The following is a 17,139-nucleotide window of genomic DNA, read 5'->3' as shown; positions in this document are numbered from 1 at the left end:
AAACACTTTTGAGATTCGTTCCTGCTATTGCTCTTAGCAGAAGCTTGGGTGTTTTGATGCCCAGGGCACGTCCGTCACAGCTTTGTCTACTCTCTTTGACGGACGTGGGTTGGTTTGTTTCCAGCTCTGGGCCGTCACGAGCGTCTGTGTGCTCCTGCACGCAGACACGTGGTTTCACTTCTCGGGTGACGACCTCGGCCTGCCACCGCCCAGTCCCGTGGCGAGCGCCAGGCTTACTGGTGCCCAGCGCGACCGCACCGCGGTCCCCGGGCCGCCCTCTCCGCGGCACTGGTCCTTGAGTGGCCGCGGACGGCATTCCCTGTGCTGATAAACACACTCCTGGATGCCTGACGGGGTCGCACCCTCCTGGTGCCCGTTTCTCATCTGTGAAGCCAGCGCCCGCATCCTGTGCCCCTGTCGCCCAGCTCTGAAGGTTACGCGTTCTGGACGCAAGGTCTGCACGTTGACACGGTAACAGCGTTCCAGCTGATGACTTAGCTTTTCGTTTCGTTAACAAAGTGTCTTACTTTTCACGTTCTGTTACCAGTCTTGTCTTTTACGGTTTGTCCTTTTAATGCCCTTTCGTAAGTTGTTTTGCCCAAGCCAGGCAGCAGAGGTGAGTAACTTGCATTTTCTCCAAGAGTTTTTATGGTTTTCTCTTTTACTTTAAGGTTTGTGATTTTGGAATTGATGTTTTTTTGTTGTTTTTTCTCCTTAATGTTTATTTATTTTTGAGAAAGAGAGAGAGAGACAGACAGAGCACGAGTGGGGGAGGAACAGAGAGAGAGGGAGACACAGAATCTGAAGCAGACTCCTGGCTCTGAGCTGTCAGCACAGACTCAGGGCTCGAACCCACGAACCGCATGATCGTGACCTGAGCTAAAGTCAGACACTTAACCGAGCCACCCAGGCGCCCCTGCTATATTATTCTCTTAATGCGATTCGTTATAGGAACAGTTTTTCAGATGTTGAACCAACCTTGCATCCTTCAGGTAAACCCCACCTGATTGTAATGATTTATCATTTTTAGTTATTGCTGAATTTTTGTATTGCTTAAGTACATAAATTGGAGAAGTTTTGCTTCATATTATTTTTTATTCTAATCATCCTGAGTTTAATTTCCTCCTGTTTTTTGATTTCTTAAATGGGAAGCTTGCATCATTGATATCTAGCCCATTTTTAGTTTGTAACACTTGAAACTATGAATTTTCCTGTAAGCCCTGCTTCAGCTGCCTCCCGCAGGTATTAGTAGAGTGTGTTCTTACGACCTCCTAGCTCAAAATATTTTCTCTAGTGACTTTCTCCTTGGAACTGGATTATTTGGAAGGTATGCTACTACTTTCCAAATATTTAAGGATTTTCTACTTATCGTATTGCTAGTGACTTCTAATTCAACTCTGTAAAGCCCAGAGGACATGTTCTTAGAGTTACTTTATGCCACAACGTGTGCTATAACTTGGTGAATATACCATACACAGTCCAGATGAGTAAGAAGTCGACAGTTGTCGGGTGTAGCGGACCTGACACTGTTGGGTCAGGTCACTTGATGGCATCATTCAGATTTCTGGCATACTACTGAACTTTTTGGGGGAGGGAGTCTGGTTCTATCTGATTGCACACGGGTGTTAAACTCTCCAACAATGATTGAGGCTAATTCTCTCCTTTACTTCCGCCTGCTTTTGCTTCACAACTTTGAAGCTCTGTTATTAAATGCGTACGTATGATATTTCATGTTTTTGACATGTTACCCTTGGTAACTTGTGTGTACCTTGAAGTTGGAGAGTAACACAACCATACCTGCTCTCCGGTGGTGGTTGTCTATGTGCCGTGTCTGTCTTCCTACCTTTCTGCATTGAACCTCTTTGTCTGCATTCAGAGTACATCTCTTGTAGGCTTGCTTTTATTGTCAAAAAACTCTATATTTTATTTATTTATTTTTTTTAAATTTTTTTTTTTTTTCAACTTTTATTTATTTTTGGGACAGAGAGAGACAGAGCATGAACGGGGGAGGGGCAGAGAGAGAGGGAGACACAGAATCGGAAACAGGCTCCAGGCTCCGAGCCATCAGCCCAGAGCCCGACGCGGGGCTCGAACTCACGGACCGCGAGATCGTGACCTGGCTGAAGTCGGACGCTTAACCGACTGCACCACCCAGGCGCCCCAAAACTCTATATTTTAATTGGAATGTTGAGTCCACTTATATTTAAGAACAATATTACTAGTATGGTTGGTTGTAAGACCGCCACCTTGATTTGTTTTTTTGTGCTTTCTTGTTTTTGTTCCTTTACTGCATTCTCTTGGGTTAAATATATTTGGCATTCTGTCTTATTCTGTTAGGGTTTTTTTTGTTTATTTATTTATTTTTTAGAGAGACAGAGAGAGTGAGGGGGGGCCAGAGAGAGAATCCCAAGCAGGCTCCGCATGGTCTGTGCAGAGCCCAACACAGGCTTAGGCTTAGGGTTAGGGTTAGGGTTAGGGTTACGAACCCTAGATCACGAACCACGAGATCATGACCTGAACTGAAACCAAGAGTCAGAGGCTTAACTGAGCCACCCAGGTGCCCCCCCCCCCGCCCCGCTTTTTCTTATTGAAATATAGTTGACACAAGACGTCACGTCCCTCTCAGGTGTACAACGCGGTGACCGGACGGCGTGGGCAGGACGCCGTGCTCCCACGAGTGGAGCTCCCAGCTGTCACCGCGCGATGCTCCTCCAGCGCCACTGGCTGTGGTCCCCGCGCTGGGCCTCCCGCACCGGGACTCCTTCGCCCCGTAACCGGAAGCCTGGCCCTCCCTCTCCCCTGCGCCCGTCTCTCCAGCCCCTCCCCTCCCCTCTGGCAACCACCAGCGCTTCTCTGCATTTATGGGTCTCTTCCTGCTTTTTTTGCTCATTTTGTTTTTTAGATAACACATATAAGTAAAATTCTATGGTTCCTGTCTTCCTTTGGCTGATTTGTTTCACTCATGCTAGGCCCACCCACGTGGTCACAAATGACGAGGTCTCATCGTTTCTATGGCTGTTAGCTTCTCAACTGTGTCTCCCTCGTTTTTTTAATGGTTGCTCGGAGGCTACCGTGACATTTGCCCCTTCACACTGGTTGTGGATAATCCGACTTCACAGCTGATGCTTCCTTCTTCCCGTTCCGCAGTCCCACTGACCGTTTCTTCTGTACGGTGTCGCCACACCCGTAACATTGATGTCAAAAGTACACACACACACACACACACACACCATAAATCTTCACGGTACTGTTCTTTTTGCTTTAAATAGTTGATTTGCAGGGAGATTACAGTGAGGGGAAACAGTACCCTCTTCTCATCACCCACTGCTTTTCTCTGTGTGCTGCTCTCCTCTCCTTCCTGCGGCCCTGCGTCTCCAGCGGTATCATCTCCCTTCATCCTCAAGACCTACATCAGTGGCCCTTCCCGCAGCATAGTCTGCTCTCAGCAAGTCTCTTGGGACCATTTCACTCCCGAACTTTGTTTTTTCTTTTTCTTTTTCTTTTTTTTTTAACTGTGGGGTGAAACACATGTAACAAACTTTAGCATCTTGACTGTTTTTCAAGTAACTGTCTCGTGTTTATGTGTTTGTTTGAGAGAGAGAGAGTGCACATGTGCACGCCAGCACGGGAGGGGCAGCGGGGATGGGTAGAGAATCCCAAGCAGGCTCCACACTGTCAGCACAGAGCCCGACACAGGGCTCGATCCCACAAACCGTGAGATCATGACCTGAGCCAAAATCGAGAGTCAGACAGTTAACTGACTGAGCCACCCGGGCGCCCCACATCCTACCTGTGTTTACGGACGTGCGTCCGCGGTGTTAAGTATATTCGTGCAGTCGAGCAGCCATCACCACCGCGCATCCCCAGGACACTTGGGTTTCCTAAGACTGAAGCTCTATGCCCCGTGAGTCAGGACTCCCCATTGTGTCCCCCTACAGCCCCTGGTGCCCCGTGTCCCACTCGGTGCGCTATGAGCCTGACGACTCCAGGGACCTCATCCAAGCAGAGTCACACCCTGTGTGTGTTTTGTTACTGGCTTATTGTACGTAGCGCAGCGTGCCCAGGGTTCGTGCGTGTTGTGGATATTGCCGAACTTCCTTCTTCGGGCTGAGTACTGCTCTGTTGTGTGTATGCGGTACATTTTGTTCTTCCGTGGCGGACGCCAGGGCCGCCTGCACCTTGTAGCGGCTGGAATGCGGTTACCGTGGGTGCACAGACATCTGCAGGACGCCGCTTTCGGTTCTTCTGAGCGTGGACCCGAAAGCGGGCTGGCGGGGTCGCGCGGCAGTCCCGCTTCTGGTTTTGTGAGGAAGCCCACGCCGAGCCCCACGGCGGCTGTGCGGGAGGCCCCCTCCTCCACGTCCTCACCCTCCGGCTGCTCGAGCTGTTGGGGCGGCGGCCGGACTTCTGTTACCAGCGACGCGACCGGCCGATGTTTCTCTCGTTGCGTGAGTTGTTTTTACTGTTTGGTGTCTTTGGACGCATACAGATCCGTAATTTTCATGAATTACGGTTTGTCTGTTTTTTCTGTTGTTGGCTCTGCATTCAGTGTCACGTCCAAACGTCTCCGAGTCCCGCGCAGTGAAGGGTTTGTGCTGTTTTCTTCTAAGGGTTTTGTTGTTTTAGCTGTGACATCGAAGTCTCTGACTCGCTTTGAGTTAGTTTTTGTCTGTGGGGCTAGGGAAGCGTCCAGCCTCGTTCTTTCGCGTGTGCACGTCCAGTTTTCCCAGCGCTATTTGCTACAAAGACCGTCCTTCCCACATAGGTGGTCTTGGCGGCTGCGTTGAAAACTGACCGCATGGGGCGCCTGGGTGGCGCAGTCGGTTAAGCGTCCGACTTCAGCCAGGTCACGATCTCGCGGTCCGTGAGTTCGAGCCCCGCGTCGGGCTCTGGGCTGACGGCTCGGAGCCTGGAGCCTGTTTCCGATTCTGTGTCTCCCTCTCTCTCTGCCCCTCCCCCGTTCATGCTCTGTCTCTCTCTGTCCCAAAAAAAATAAATAAACGTTGAAAAAAAAAAAAAAAAAAAGAAAACTGACCGCGTATGTGAGGGCTTGTTGCTGTAGGCCTCTGGTCTGGTGCACCGTCTGTGTGTCTGTCTGTATGCCAGCGCCGCGCTATCGTGAAATCAAGAGGTGTGTGTCTTCCAGGTTTGTTCTTCCTTGTCAGGATTTTTTGGCTATTCTGGGTCCCTGAGAATTCCATGTGACTCTTAGGATGGGTTTTTCTGTTTCTGCAAAACATATCGTTGGGGTTTTGATAGGGATTTCGTTAGTTTTGCAGATCCCTGGGCAGTGTTGATATCTTACTGATACTGAGTCGTCTAATCCATGAACGTGGGATGGGCATCCCCTTATTTATGTTTACTGTTTTGGGGGGGCTTTTTTATTTGTTTGGCTTTGGTTTTGGTGTAGACTGCCTGTGCGCAGGAACCACCCAAGACGTAAACTGAAGGTCTCCTCAGGTCTTTTCTGAGCCTTTCCCTGGGCGTGTGCAGGCACACTCTGACCTCCCCGTGTATGCCCTGGTTTGTCCGAGTCGCTGATGCGTGGTTCCCAAAAGGGGAAAAGGAAAAGAAGTGGGGGAAAGGGGTGCCAGCCCTTCAGATCTCCTGTGGGCCTGGGCTGGTCTCCTGAAACTCTTGGGACTGTAAGATTGAGTTTTTCATATTTGGGGATTTTCAGACATTATTTCTTCAACTGTTCTCCTGCTCAGTTATTCCCGTTTTCCCCTCGGAACTGCTGTTAAACATATGTCAAGCCATTTAATCTTGTACCACACGTCCCCGAGGCTGTTCATTCTTCAGTCTGTTTTCTCTATATTACTCAGTTTGGATATTTTAAAAATTGTATTGGGGCTCCCGGGTGGCTCAGTCGGTTAAACGTCCGACTTCGGCTCAGGTCATGATCTCACGGTTCGTGGTTTGAGCCCCATGTCGGGCTCTGTGCTGACAGCTCGGAGCCTGGAGCCTGTTTCGGATTCTGTGTCTCCCTCTCTCTCTGCCCCTCCCCCGCTCACTCACACACACACACTCTCTCTGTCAAAAACGAATAAATGTTTAAAAAATTTTAAGATTTTGTTTTATTTTTAAAGTTCATGTATTTTTGAGAAAGAGCACACACGTGCAGGAGTAGGGGAGGTGCAGAGAGAGGGAGAGAGAGAATCCCAAGCAGACTCCATGCCGTCGGCAGAGTCCTGCTAGGGGCTCGAACTCACAAACGGCGAGATCGTGGCCTGAGCTACAATCAAGAGCTGGACGCTCAACCGACTGAGCCGTCCGGGTGCCCCTAAAGATTGTATTTTTAAGAAATCTCTACCCCCAACATGGTGTTCCAACTACCAACCCGGAGATCGAGAGTCACACGCTCCCACTGAGCCAGCCGGGCGCCCCCAATTTGGATATTTTTATCGACCCATTTTCAATTTCACCAAGTCTTTCTTCTGTCTCCAGTTAAGCTATTAAGTGAGTTTTTCATCTTTCTGTCTTTGTGCCTTCTCTCAAAGTGACCTCTCTTCCTGGCTTCCTCTCTCCCTCACCTCCCCCTCGCCCCACTCTGGCAACCCCCTCTCCTTGTCGCCCGCGAGCAGCAGGGCAGGGGTCTGGTTACAGTCGTGGAGCAGCTGCGTGTCTACGGCCGTGAGACAGATACTGCCCCCCGGACCCACTGTGAACTCCTCACCCGTTCACAGAGACACGGAAGCAGCCTTCGTGTGCACCGACGGGCAGAGCGAGTATGTGTGCGATGTGCACCCACACACACGCACGCGAGGAATGTTAGAATGTTTTTTTTTTTTTCAGCGTTTATTTATTTTTGGGACAGAGAGAGACAGAGCATGAACGGGGGAGGGGCAGAGAGAGAGGGAGACACAGAATCGGAAACAGGCTCCAGGCTCCGAGCCGTCAGCCCAGAGCCCGACGCGGGGCTCGAACTCACGGACCGCGAGATCGTGACCTGGCTGAAGTCGGACGCTCAACCGACTGCGCCACCCAGGCGCCCCTAGAATTTTAAAATGAATTAAATCCTGTCATCTGCCACATGGATAAAACCCCAAGGGGATCGTGCTAAAGTAAAATAAGGCAGGAAAAGAAACACTGCTGGTTGTTGCCTAGGGGCGGAGGGATGGCAGGTTGTAGGTCAAGGGCACAGACGTCCAGTTAGAAGAGGAGTGAGTCGTGGGGACGTGATGCCCAGCATGGTGTCGGCAGTTTCTACCGTATTGTATACAGTAGATCTCACAGATCTCACATCCCGTACACAGAAAGTAACTGTGTGAGGTGATGGGGGTCAGCTAGCACCAGAGGCACCTGTGTCCAGTCCACACTTGTGCACCTACACAGTGTCGTGTGTCTCAGTACGCTGGGGGCGCTGGGGGCGAGCGTGCGTGTGCTTGGATTCTCGGTCGTGCGGACTGGCGGCAGGCCACCGAGGAATGACGACAGGCCTGGCTGTAGGGTAGCTGTCGGCTCGCCGGGATTCCTGTGAATCTCGGCTGTGAAGATTCGGCTGTGAAGCTCGGCCCCTGTCACCTCCGCACCCTCCGCCACACCTCCACCTCAAACCTGCTCTACGGCGAGCACGGTAACCACTGTGGCTTCCTGATTTCTTTGTTTTAGGAACTAACACACAGTGAAAGCCATCTTCCTCCTGAATTTCCTTTTCCACCTTTTCTCTACTGAACAAAACAAGGAAAAACATGCTTTTAGAAAGCATTAAGACATCAAGAAATTCTCACAGCGCGCCTCCCGCCGCAGCGCGCTTCCCTGCGGTGGGCGCAGTCTAGGGAAAATGGGCACCCTTGGCTAAGAGAACAACTGGCGTTTGTCAAGAGGGACTCTTCTGCACCTCCAGAGGCTCGTGGGCCCTCGGCCCGGCTGTGTGTGCGGGAGCCGGGCTCCCCGCGGTCTGAGCGTGCTGTCTGCGATCACCGGGCCGCCTGGACCGGCTCCCCTTTGAAGCTGTCGAAGCTAGCGGCTCCTTCCAGCCTCCCGTTCCTCAAATGAGGATCTGTCTGTGGCCCAGATGGGTCTTCGATGATGCCTTCGCTGTCGTGGCCGACTTGGGATGAACACGGAATTACTCTGAGCGAGCTTACCAGATTGCTGTCTACGGGCAGAGGCCGTGGGAACCACCGAGCAAGGCAGCGTGCAGCCTGCCTCGACTTTACATCTTTCCAGCGACTGGCAGTAGGAGGGGGATGAGAAACGTCCTCCGAGGGCCTCCAGTTCCAAAGGAACCTGACGGGCGACTCTCGGGGCCTGTGCGCTGGTGCTACCGTTGCTGGCTTTGGCTCCGAGTGCTCCGCTGTGACCGCTGGCATCTCCGCGACAGGCTGACAGCACTCCGGAGGTCACACGGCACGTGCCGGAGGTGCCCGACCTGACCAGAGCCCAGTGAGTGTGCTCTGGGGGCGGTGGGCGCAGGGTGGCCCCTCGCTCCCCAGCCCCGCATCCTTCCTGGACTGGCGGTCGGGCTGTGCTCCCCGGGCCTGTCTCCGGCTCGCCTGCTGCCCGTCGCCACACTGCTTACGCTGGAATAGGATGGCCGTCGCAGGTTTGGCACGAAGAGGCAGAGGTGAGGGGAGGCCACACTTGGATCACTGCACCGTGAGGCGGGCTGTGGGGGGCCGTGTGGTATTTCCAGAAGCCCCTCCAGCCATGCAGAGAAAGCCGTTCAGAAAAGGCCAGTTGTCCTCAGGTGTTAGATGTTTTGAGGAGCCTCTCACGGGCTCAGAGTAACTAAGCAGCAGCCTCGCTCTTTTCCGTGGCTCACAAGGCAGTGCCTCACCTGCACGTCCCTGTGCAGCGTGGTCCCGGGCACTCAGCGAGGGCACCGCAAGACCACGTCTCCACCCGTGTCCCCTGAGAAGTGGTCTCAAAGGTTAAAGCCAGCCTTATTTTTTTTTTTTTTTAATTTTTTTTGAGAGACAGAGACACAGAGCATGAGCGGGGGAGGGGCAGAGAGAGACGGAGACACAGAATCCGAAGCAGCTCCAGGCTCCGAGCTGTCGGCACAGAGCCCGACACGGGGCTCGAACACACTGACCACGAGATCATGACCTGAGCTGAAGTCGGACGCTTGACCGACTGAGCCACGCAGGTGCCCCAAGCCTTGTTTATTTTTAAATGAAATTCCAGAAGAAATCACGTAGAATTACAGACGCTGACACGGTGAGACGAAGCTTACGTGCCACATGAGGCCCCCCGGTTGTGTATCTGTCTGTGTGTCCTGTTCTGGGTGCTCCGCTCCCCCGTGCCTGCCTCTTGTGCTCTCCCGGCCTCCCGAGTGTTGCTGTCTGCCCTGTGGTGACCGCCACCGGGGGGACTTTGCAGATGGGCGAGGTTCCCAAGCTCCAGCACTGGAGCCTGGGTGCAGCCTGGGACTGCGTGGCCAGCACCCCCGGGCGGCAGCTGCTGGCGCTGGGGACACACAGGTTGCGGGATACAGGATACGGACTCCGTGCGTCTCCCCTGCCCTGTCGTCTTTTTACTTTGCTCTTTATCTTCCACCACTCTTTTTCTGAATGACGGCAAAAGGAATCTTTTTTCTTCTCACAAGGAAATACAAGTGTTTCCTGTCACTTTAGCAGGAGTCAGAGATTTCCTCACAGGTGACCTCGGAAATCTTTCCTCGTACTCGAAGACAGAGATGAGCATCCTTTGCGGGGAGCAGGTGTGTGTCCCGCCTTAGAACATACCAGTACCTTTGGCTAAAACGGAGCCCGGGAGCTTCGTTCACTGGACGCCTTTCGCGGCTGGCGCCCTTCAGTCACAAGTTAGAGTCTGGGAGACCAGAAGGAAACCGTGTCTGACACAGCGGCGTGTGACTTTGAATATAGGGAAGGTATTTTCAAACACATCGCCACCTGAGGCATTTTTCGTACCCCTCCCATGAGCCGGACGTGGGTCAGCCCCTTCCCACGATCCCCCGTTCACAGAAGCAAAGCGTGCTGCTGCCTCAGTTTCCCCACTCACGCGCTCCCACGCCTCGCTGCACGTGGCCACCCACGTGCCTGCTCTCGCCCTGCCCTTCGTTTGCCCCTGCTTCTCCGTGCGGGGGGCCCTCTGGTCTTCTGTTTAAGGGGATACGAAATCTGTGGAGTTTCTTTTGTCCAAAGACGTCTTTATTTTGCCTCCAGTTTTGAAGAGAACACCTTGGGTGGCGGTTCTGTCATTTCTCTGTGGTGCCGTCCCGCTGTGTCCTGGCGCCCGCCCTGCCCCTGCCCCTGCCCCGGGGGCTCCTGCTCTCCCGGGGCAGCCAGTGTTAGGCCCGGATGCACTTTGCATGCGAGTCTTACAGCTGCGACCTGCTCACATCTGGCCGTATCGTTCTGTCCTGTGTGCTGGGGTTTCCGCCACACGTGTGAGCTGTGACTTTCCGTCCGTCCGTCCGTCCGTCTGTCCTCACGGTCCAGCGGGTGTTTTCTACCAGCCGCTTTCCAGCTGCGACTCTTCTGCCGAGTCCACCTTGGGGGCTTTAATTTTCATCATCACATTTTGCAGTTACAGAACTTCCACCTTATTCTTTCTGGCAGATCCGATTCTCTGCTGAAATTGTCCGCAGGGAATACCGTGTGGCCTCCTGACCGGGGCGGTATCGGCACCCCACCCCCACCCCGGGGTGCCGGTCCTGCTCTTACCTCCTTTGCTAAGCCAGTTCTTCTCTCTTTCCCTCTTGGACCCTAGACCCTGTGTGTGGAAACCTCAGGTGCCATGAGGCTCTGTGTGGGGCTGTCTCCCACCGAGGGGTGTTGTGGGGCGGGCCCCGCCCGTTGCAGGCTGAGTCGCTTCGAAGCTGGCCTTCCCTGTCCCATAGCCGGTTAACTCTCGGTGCTGGGGGCAGCCCAAAGTCCGGGGTGCTTCCACAGCCTCTCCTCCTCGGTGGGCGTGGAATTGCAGAGTGCTCCACGCAGCACCGCGCCACGAATCGGAGCTGCCGTCCCCTCGGGGTCCAGGCAGCCGCTCACGGCAGGCACACGACTCGGGTGAAGGGCCGCCCCGGGCTGGGTCTCCACACGCCCTTCTCTCCAGGACCTTTGTCCCGGCTTCGGGGTGGTTCCCTGATGCCTTTAAGTGGACTTTCTGAAATGCGGCTTTTCTGGTTTTTCGGAGCCGGGTGGTCAGTTACAGAGCGGTTGGCTGCGGCCTGCGGCAAAGGTCCTATTTCGTACGTTTGCGGCCCCCGGCGCGTCCGGAACACCCGGAAGGTCCCGGCCACGGGGTCGTGTCTCAGCCGTTGCGTGTTCCACGCTCTTGGGCAAACGTTCCAGACGGGTAGCATTTTCTCACCGGCCGCCGTGCTTTGTTCTGACTAATTCGTGGTTCCAAAAGTGCTCGTACTGAGCTTTCCGAGAACGCGTGTTACGTCAGTTCGAGTCGTGGGTGTGAAAGTGAACGGTGACAAAGCAGGAAAGAGAAGGATGGCTGGCTTCTAAGTAGGCTGGGGTGAGACCAAGTCCCACACTTGCCTGTTGGTCTTTGGGGACAGCCCAGGGGCAGAGGGAGGGGCCGGAGCAGAGGTCAGGACGCCTTGACCCCGGCACGCCCCGTGGCGGCTGTGGGTCCCGTGTCCACCCCCCCCCACGCCCCCCACCTGCTGGCGGGGACACCACGAGGCCCACGGGCCCCTGACGACGGAGGCGGCAAGTTGCGGCCTGTGCCACACGCTTGGCCTGTGGCAGGGTCGCCCTTGGAAGACAGAACTAAGGGGTTTGCGTTTGTTTTGTCCTGCTCAGATCACCCGAAAATTCCGGCTGAATTCTGACGGCAAACTCGAACAGACGGTCTCCATGGCAACCACTACCCAGCCCATGACTCAGCATCTTCACGTCACCTACAAGAAGGTGACCCCGTGACCCCGAGCGTGTGTTGTGACCCTTCGGCTTCCCCGTGGACGCCCGCAGCAGGTGTGGGTGTGGCCGCAGGTCTCCGTGGGCTCCCGCGTGTCGCCACGTGTTCCTGTAACGGCGTAGAAAAACCAAATAAAAGGCCTTTATTTTTATGACGGAGCATTTTGAATATTGTCCCTCATGTAGACTGTGCGTTTCTTCCATCTGCCGGTGGCTGCTTGTTTTCCAGTCTTTTCCCTAAAAAATTAAGGAGTGACTCTCGTGTTCCCCCACCTTTTCTTCTGGTAGTTTTGGCAAAATCTAAAATACCTATAAATCTTCAGTGGGGGAGCCGACAACCAACGCGTCACAAAGGGGATCAGTTACTTTATGACTTTAGAGCTGACGGTCTCGGGGCCCCATCTGCACAGGTGAAGGGCGTTCCCGCGGCCGTGAGTCCCTCACACCCCCCGCCGTTCTGTGCGGACCGCTGCTCTCATTTCTGTGTGTGTTGTGCAGTCTCCCAGCCACCCAGCCGTCCCCCTCCCAGGGCTTCGTCCCTTCTCCCTTCTTTTCGCTGGAGTATTTTTAAACAAATTCCCGGCGTTCCCACCAACTGCTTTAGTGTGCGTATCAAAGCAAAACAAACCGTTTGCTTCTTCCTAACACCCCACCTTAAAAGCCCAGCCCTGAAGTGGAGCCCACGTGAAGGGAGGTGGTGCCCCAGCCCCAGGGAGAGGAGGACCAAGCCTCGCCCACCCCCCCACCCCGGGCTTGGGGACAAAGGCGGCACCAGGTGAGGTGGCCAGTACCTAGGAGCTCAGGAGGGACCAGGACTGGTGACCCAGGTACCAAGGGGCCAGGGAGGTTGCTGCAGGCCGAGTAAATCCAGGGCAGGAGACTCGTATGAAGTCATCCTGAGGTGAAGTCCCCTCTAGCTGCGTGTGAAACCAGACAGTTGAGGTGCTTCCCGAACATGGCAGGCCAGGGACGGTGTGGACGCTCCCCGGCAGGGCCAAAACCCAAAGGCGGCAGAAGCCCGCTCTTTGGCTCCGGGCCTGCCCGGAGGCCCGCAGGGTGGAGGCCCTGCCTCCCCAGCTTTGCTGGACGCAGCCCGCACGCGGCTCCCTGGGACGCGCTCCTGTGGGATTACGCGGCTGTGCCGCATAGATTATATGCACTTCTCTGGGGTCTCTGCGGCTGGAATCACACCAGCGGCTCCACCCGCGTGGGGCGCGGGTCTCTGCCGAGACTCCGGGCCACTTCACCCTCCAAAGTCTAGGGGGAAGTAGCAGAGCCCCTCTGGTTAGGATTTCAGCATCTGGGCTTTGGGGAAAACAAACATTTGGACTTTAGCACCGGAGGCCCCGGAAGCCGGCAGGGCGGCCTCCACCCGCGGCCCTCCCGCCCAGAGCTGCTTTTGGGGTGGGCTCGGAGCCCAGGACCAGAAGCAAACATCCGGCACGGTCTGGTCCCTCCCCCGTGCTGTTTGGGAACGGGGTCTCTAAGCCCGGAAGGTGTTCCCCAGGCTGAACTGGGGGTGTGTCTGTCTTGTTCCTCCGTCCCTTCTGTCCCCGTGGATGGAAGTTCTCACTGGACTGTGTATGCCCAGAACTTCTGGCGCCACTCCGGCAGTCACCTGTCCAACTGCCGCCCTTTGCTGATGCTAAAATTAAGAGGCCCCAGTGGTGGGGGGCTGACCCCATCTCTCACCGGGGAGTCCGCCACCATGGGGGATCTCTTCCTGAGCCAGCCCCACGGTCAGCGCTGCAGACTGGCCGCCTTACCGCTGTGGTCGTTTCTTTATTTACACATTTACGTCATCTTCACGCCAACATGGGGCTTGAACTCACAGTCCCCCGATCAGCAGGCATGCTCCTCCCAGCAGCCGGGCACTTTTCTTTTTCCTTTTTCACAGAGCCATTGTATTTTATCGGGTCTGGCATATTTTTTATTTAACAAAATAGAGGAGCCAAAACTGCAAAGCGGTCAGCAGTGTCCTGATGGGAAGAGGGGCTCCGCTCCCTCCGACCCTTCCCACCCGACTGGAGGTGAGCGGCATGGAGCGAGCACGGCTGCTGACAGCGGGTAGGACCCGGGTCCTGCGACTCCTGCCTTCTGCGTGTGTTCAGGGGCATCTGTGGGTCAGGGAGACCCCAGGTAGGAGCTGAGGAGTCAGCTCCTGGGTAGATCAGAGATCCCAGCGGATGCCCACCTTGGACGCCATGCCTGCCTCCCTCCTTCCCCTTCTGTGACTCGTTCGTGCCTGCAGCGCTGGGTGGACAGAAAGGAAAACCAGTTGCAGCCGTCAGAGGGGGAGGCTGAGACTCCTGCAGGTGTCAGCGGGGCGCCTCCCGCCACATTCCCCAGCGGCCCTGCCACCACCCACACAAACAGGAGAAGGAAAGGCAGGGATTCCAGGGACAAGCCAGACGTTGGGATCCCAGGCTCTCCTGGGAAACTGAGGAGACTGTGGAAATTTCTGGGGCATTTCCAAGGAGACAGCGTCTTCAGAAGAGCCTGGAAACTCCTATTCTGACAGCCTGGGGTGGCGGGGGCGCAGAGCCATAGTCCGTATCGCAGAGCTGCTGACCACCTCCAGGCCTCTCTGCGCTCAACCCAGCCACCCGCGACCTACCCGCTGGCTCAGGCCTGACATTTCCCCTCCACATCCTCGTCCCCTCCTACAAGGCTCTCAGAGGCCCTGGTCTAAAAGGCCAGTCAGTGCCATGGACAGAGTAGCCTGTCTGAGAAGGAAATCGTAGGGGAAATGCATGAGATCACAGATGGGGAAGCACCACAGCAGGAGACATTCTGTCTAGTGTTGTAGTCTCTGGAGTGGGGATGGGCGGCGGGGAACCACTCACTTCCTATCGCAGGGGCCCCCTCAGCACCGCTGTCAGGCAGGAGGGGTGGGAGCTGTTGGGAGTGGGGAACACCCCACGGACACACTGCCTGCCCACTCCCTGGCCCCTTTAGCTCCAGCCATCTGGACCACTAAATCCCCAGGCTCTTCTACAGCCCCCAGGGCAGGGCTGGGAAGAGAGGGACAAGTCCTGCCACCACTAGGGCCAGAGCATGGTCCCCGGGACACCTGACTCCCTCTCTTGAAGGACTGGCTACATGACAGTCAGAGAGCTGCATGGACCTCACACTGTTCTCTTCCTGGAGCCGTGGTGTGAGCGGCAGATGGGAGAGAGAGAGGAATGGAAAGGCTTGTCAGAGACCCGGAGAGAGGCATTCAGAGGCGGAAGGGACAGGCCTCCCCACTAACTGCCTTGTTTTAAGTAATCTCTGTGCCTAACACGGGGCTCCAGATATCGACCCCAAGGGGCACCTGGGTGGCTCCGTCAGTTAAGCATCCGACTCTTGATTTCAGCTCAGGTCATGATCTCGCGGTTCACGAGATTAAGCCCCAAGTCGGGGTCTGCACTGACAGCACAGCCTGCTTGGGAATCTCTTTCTCCCTCTCTGCCCCTCCACCGTGCACGCGCGCACACACACACACTTTCTCTCTCTCTCTCTCTCTCTCTCTCTCTCTCTCTCTCTCTCTCAAAATAAACATTTAAAAAACAAAATATCGGCCCTGGGATGAGTCACATGCTGCCCTGACTGATCCGGCCAGGCACCCCAACAGCAGTCACTCCTGCACTGGGGGATGAATTGTCAGAAAGAAACTCCTTCCGCGTGCAGCAGGCTGAGCCTGGTCGCCCTGAAGTAACTTCCCAGCAGAAAGCCGGCCGCCATTTGCGTCAGAAAGCCCTAGCACCTCAAGTGGAGGCCCACACCCAAGGCTCCTCTGCTCTTCCTGCTGCCCGGAACCTGTGATTCAGGTCAAAGGGGGCGGGAGGTGCTCAGAGGACAGGAGGTCGAGGGTGGGAGGTCAAAGGTGGTGGGAGGTGCTCAGAGGCCAGAGCGCACAGCTGTGTCCAGTGGCCTCCGCTCTGGTGGCGGGGTGCTCAGAGGCCGCAGGCCCACTGCCCTGCTTCCCGCCTGCGTGGGCAGAGCCAGAAACGGAGTTACACTTCATGGTCTCGGCACCGCCGTGGCCCGTTTGAGGTCGCCACGCAGTCGGCGCCTTCCCCGTGGCTGCCTCAGCACAGGGGACTCACGTTCGTGTTTACGGGGAAAAGCGTAGCATCCGTGCCGTCTCCAGTTCGCGCTCTAGGAGCGCAGAACTTTTCACCTAAACTCTTCGATCTTACCTCTTCTAAGGTGAAAAATCTTGGTTCTTTGCAATATTAGTTGCTTTAGTCTCCAGGTACATAGCGTTTTCAGAGGAGTAACACTGTGACAACGGACCGAGCCTGACGTCTGCAGTTTTTCCTTTTGGTTTTGCCCCTTCCCAGCAGAGAGAGCGAGTCCAGATACAGTCGAACTGGACTCCTCGGTTTCCCTGGTGCTTCCGGCACCGGCTCGCCACACGAGCTCCCTGCGTAACTCTCTGATTGACTCCGCAAGGTGGCTCTGCTTACGCAAAACCCCCGACGTGACTTTATTGCCAGGACCGTAAAATAGGGCCCACTTGCCCGCCCCCAGCTGCAGGTGCTTCTGGGGCAGCCAGGCCACGGCTCACCAAGCGGGTCCCCTCCCGCCGGACGCCCACCCCGCTTCCGGTCTTCGGCGGGCCTAACGATGTCCCCACCAGTAACCTGCCGCTTTGGGTTTCTGCCGGCGCACGCAGGCGGGACGTCCAGGAGGGGGGCTGCCAGCCCAAGGCCAGCGGCACAGGGGACCCGACCCCTGGGGGCTGTGCCCTCCACCCCCACGGCTGTGGGAGGCCGCCTGCCCCACCAGCCGGGCGCTCGTCAGGGAACGGGAGCTGGGCTAGCTGGGGTTTGCATTTCTCTCATTTTATTTTTTTCTTCTGGGTTTTTGTAGCTGATGCACTCTTGAATTTGGAATATTAATCCTGACATGAACGCTCAGTTACAGTTTTTTTTATTGAGGGAAAACACACTGTTATGACATAAAGTTCGCCATTTTAACCAGTAACTAAAGTACAGTTTAGCGGCATCTAGTACCTTCATCCTCCTGGGCAACCGTGACCTCTGCCCTCTCCCAAACCATCCTTGTCGTCCCAGAAGGAAGCCCCCGACCACATGATGGTCACTCCCGTCCCCCGACCCCTGGCCCTGGTGCCCACTACTCTTTTCTGTCTCAAGTTACAAGTATTTTTGAAAATGTTAAATGCCTTTTTATCCACTATGCATTTTGTCTTTCGTCGTTCCTGAATTTTACGTCTTAGGAAGGTTTTGTCTGTTCCCCAGTTATGGAGAAAATTACCCATTTCTTCCAGTACTTATTTCACGTTTTT

At 55.3% G+C, this 17,139-nt stretch overlaps 1 protein-coding gene across 4 annotated transcripts in view; it reads left to right on the top strand.

Moving 5' to 3' along the window:
• THAP4 (THAP domain containing 4) overlaps nucleotides 1-11,995 on the top strand; it is a 41,196-nt gene extending 29,201 nt beyond the window's left edge. For 3 of the 4 annotated variants that reach the window (XM_030327899.1, XM_030327904.2, XM_030327903.1), the window contains one exon: nucleotides 11,730-11,995. In XM_030327899.1, coding sequence (XP_030183759.1) covers nucleotides 11,730-11,849 — 120 coding nt within the window. In that variant the 3' untranslated portion in view covers nucleotides 11,850-11,995. Of the gene's footprint in view, nucleotides 1-7,611; nucleotides 8,958-11,729 lie in introns of those variants that run through there. The other variant, XM_030327900.1, reaches the window with a different exon arrangement.
• Nucleotides 11,996-17,139: the final 5,144 nt, after the last annotated feature.

This window comes from Lynx canadensis, chromosome C1, assembly GCF_007474595.2.
Source record: "Lynx canadensis isolate LIC74 chromosome C1, mLynCan4.pri.v2, whole genome shotgun sequence".
Taxonomy (NCBI): domain Eukaryota; kingdom Metazoa; phylum Chordata; class Mammalia; order Carnivora; family Felidae; genus Lynx; species Lynx canadensis.
This window is presented reverse-complemented; position numbering and strand designations above follow the sequence as displayed.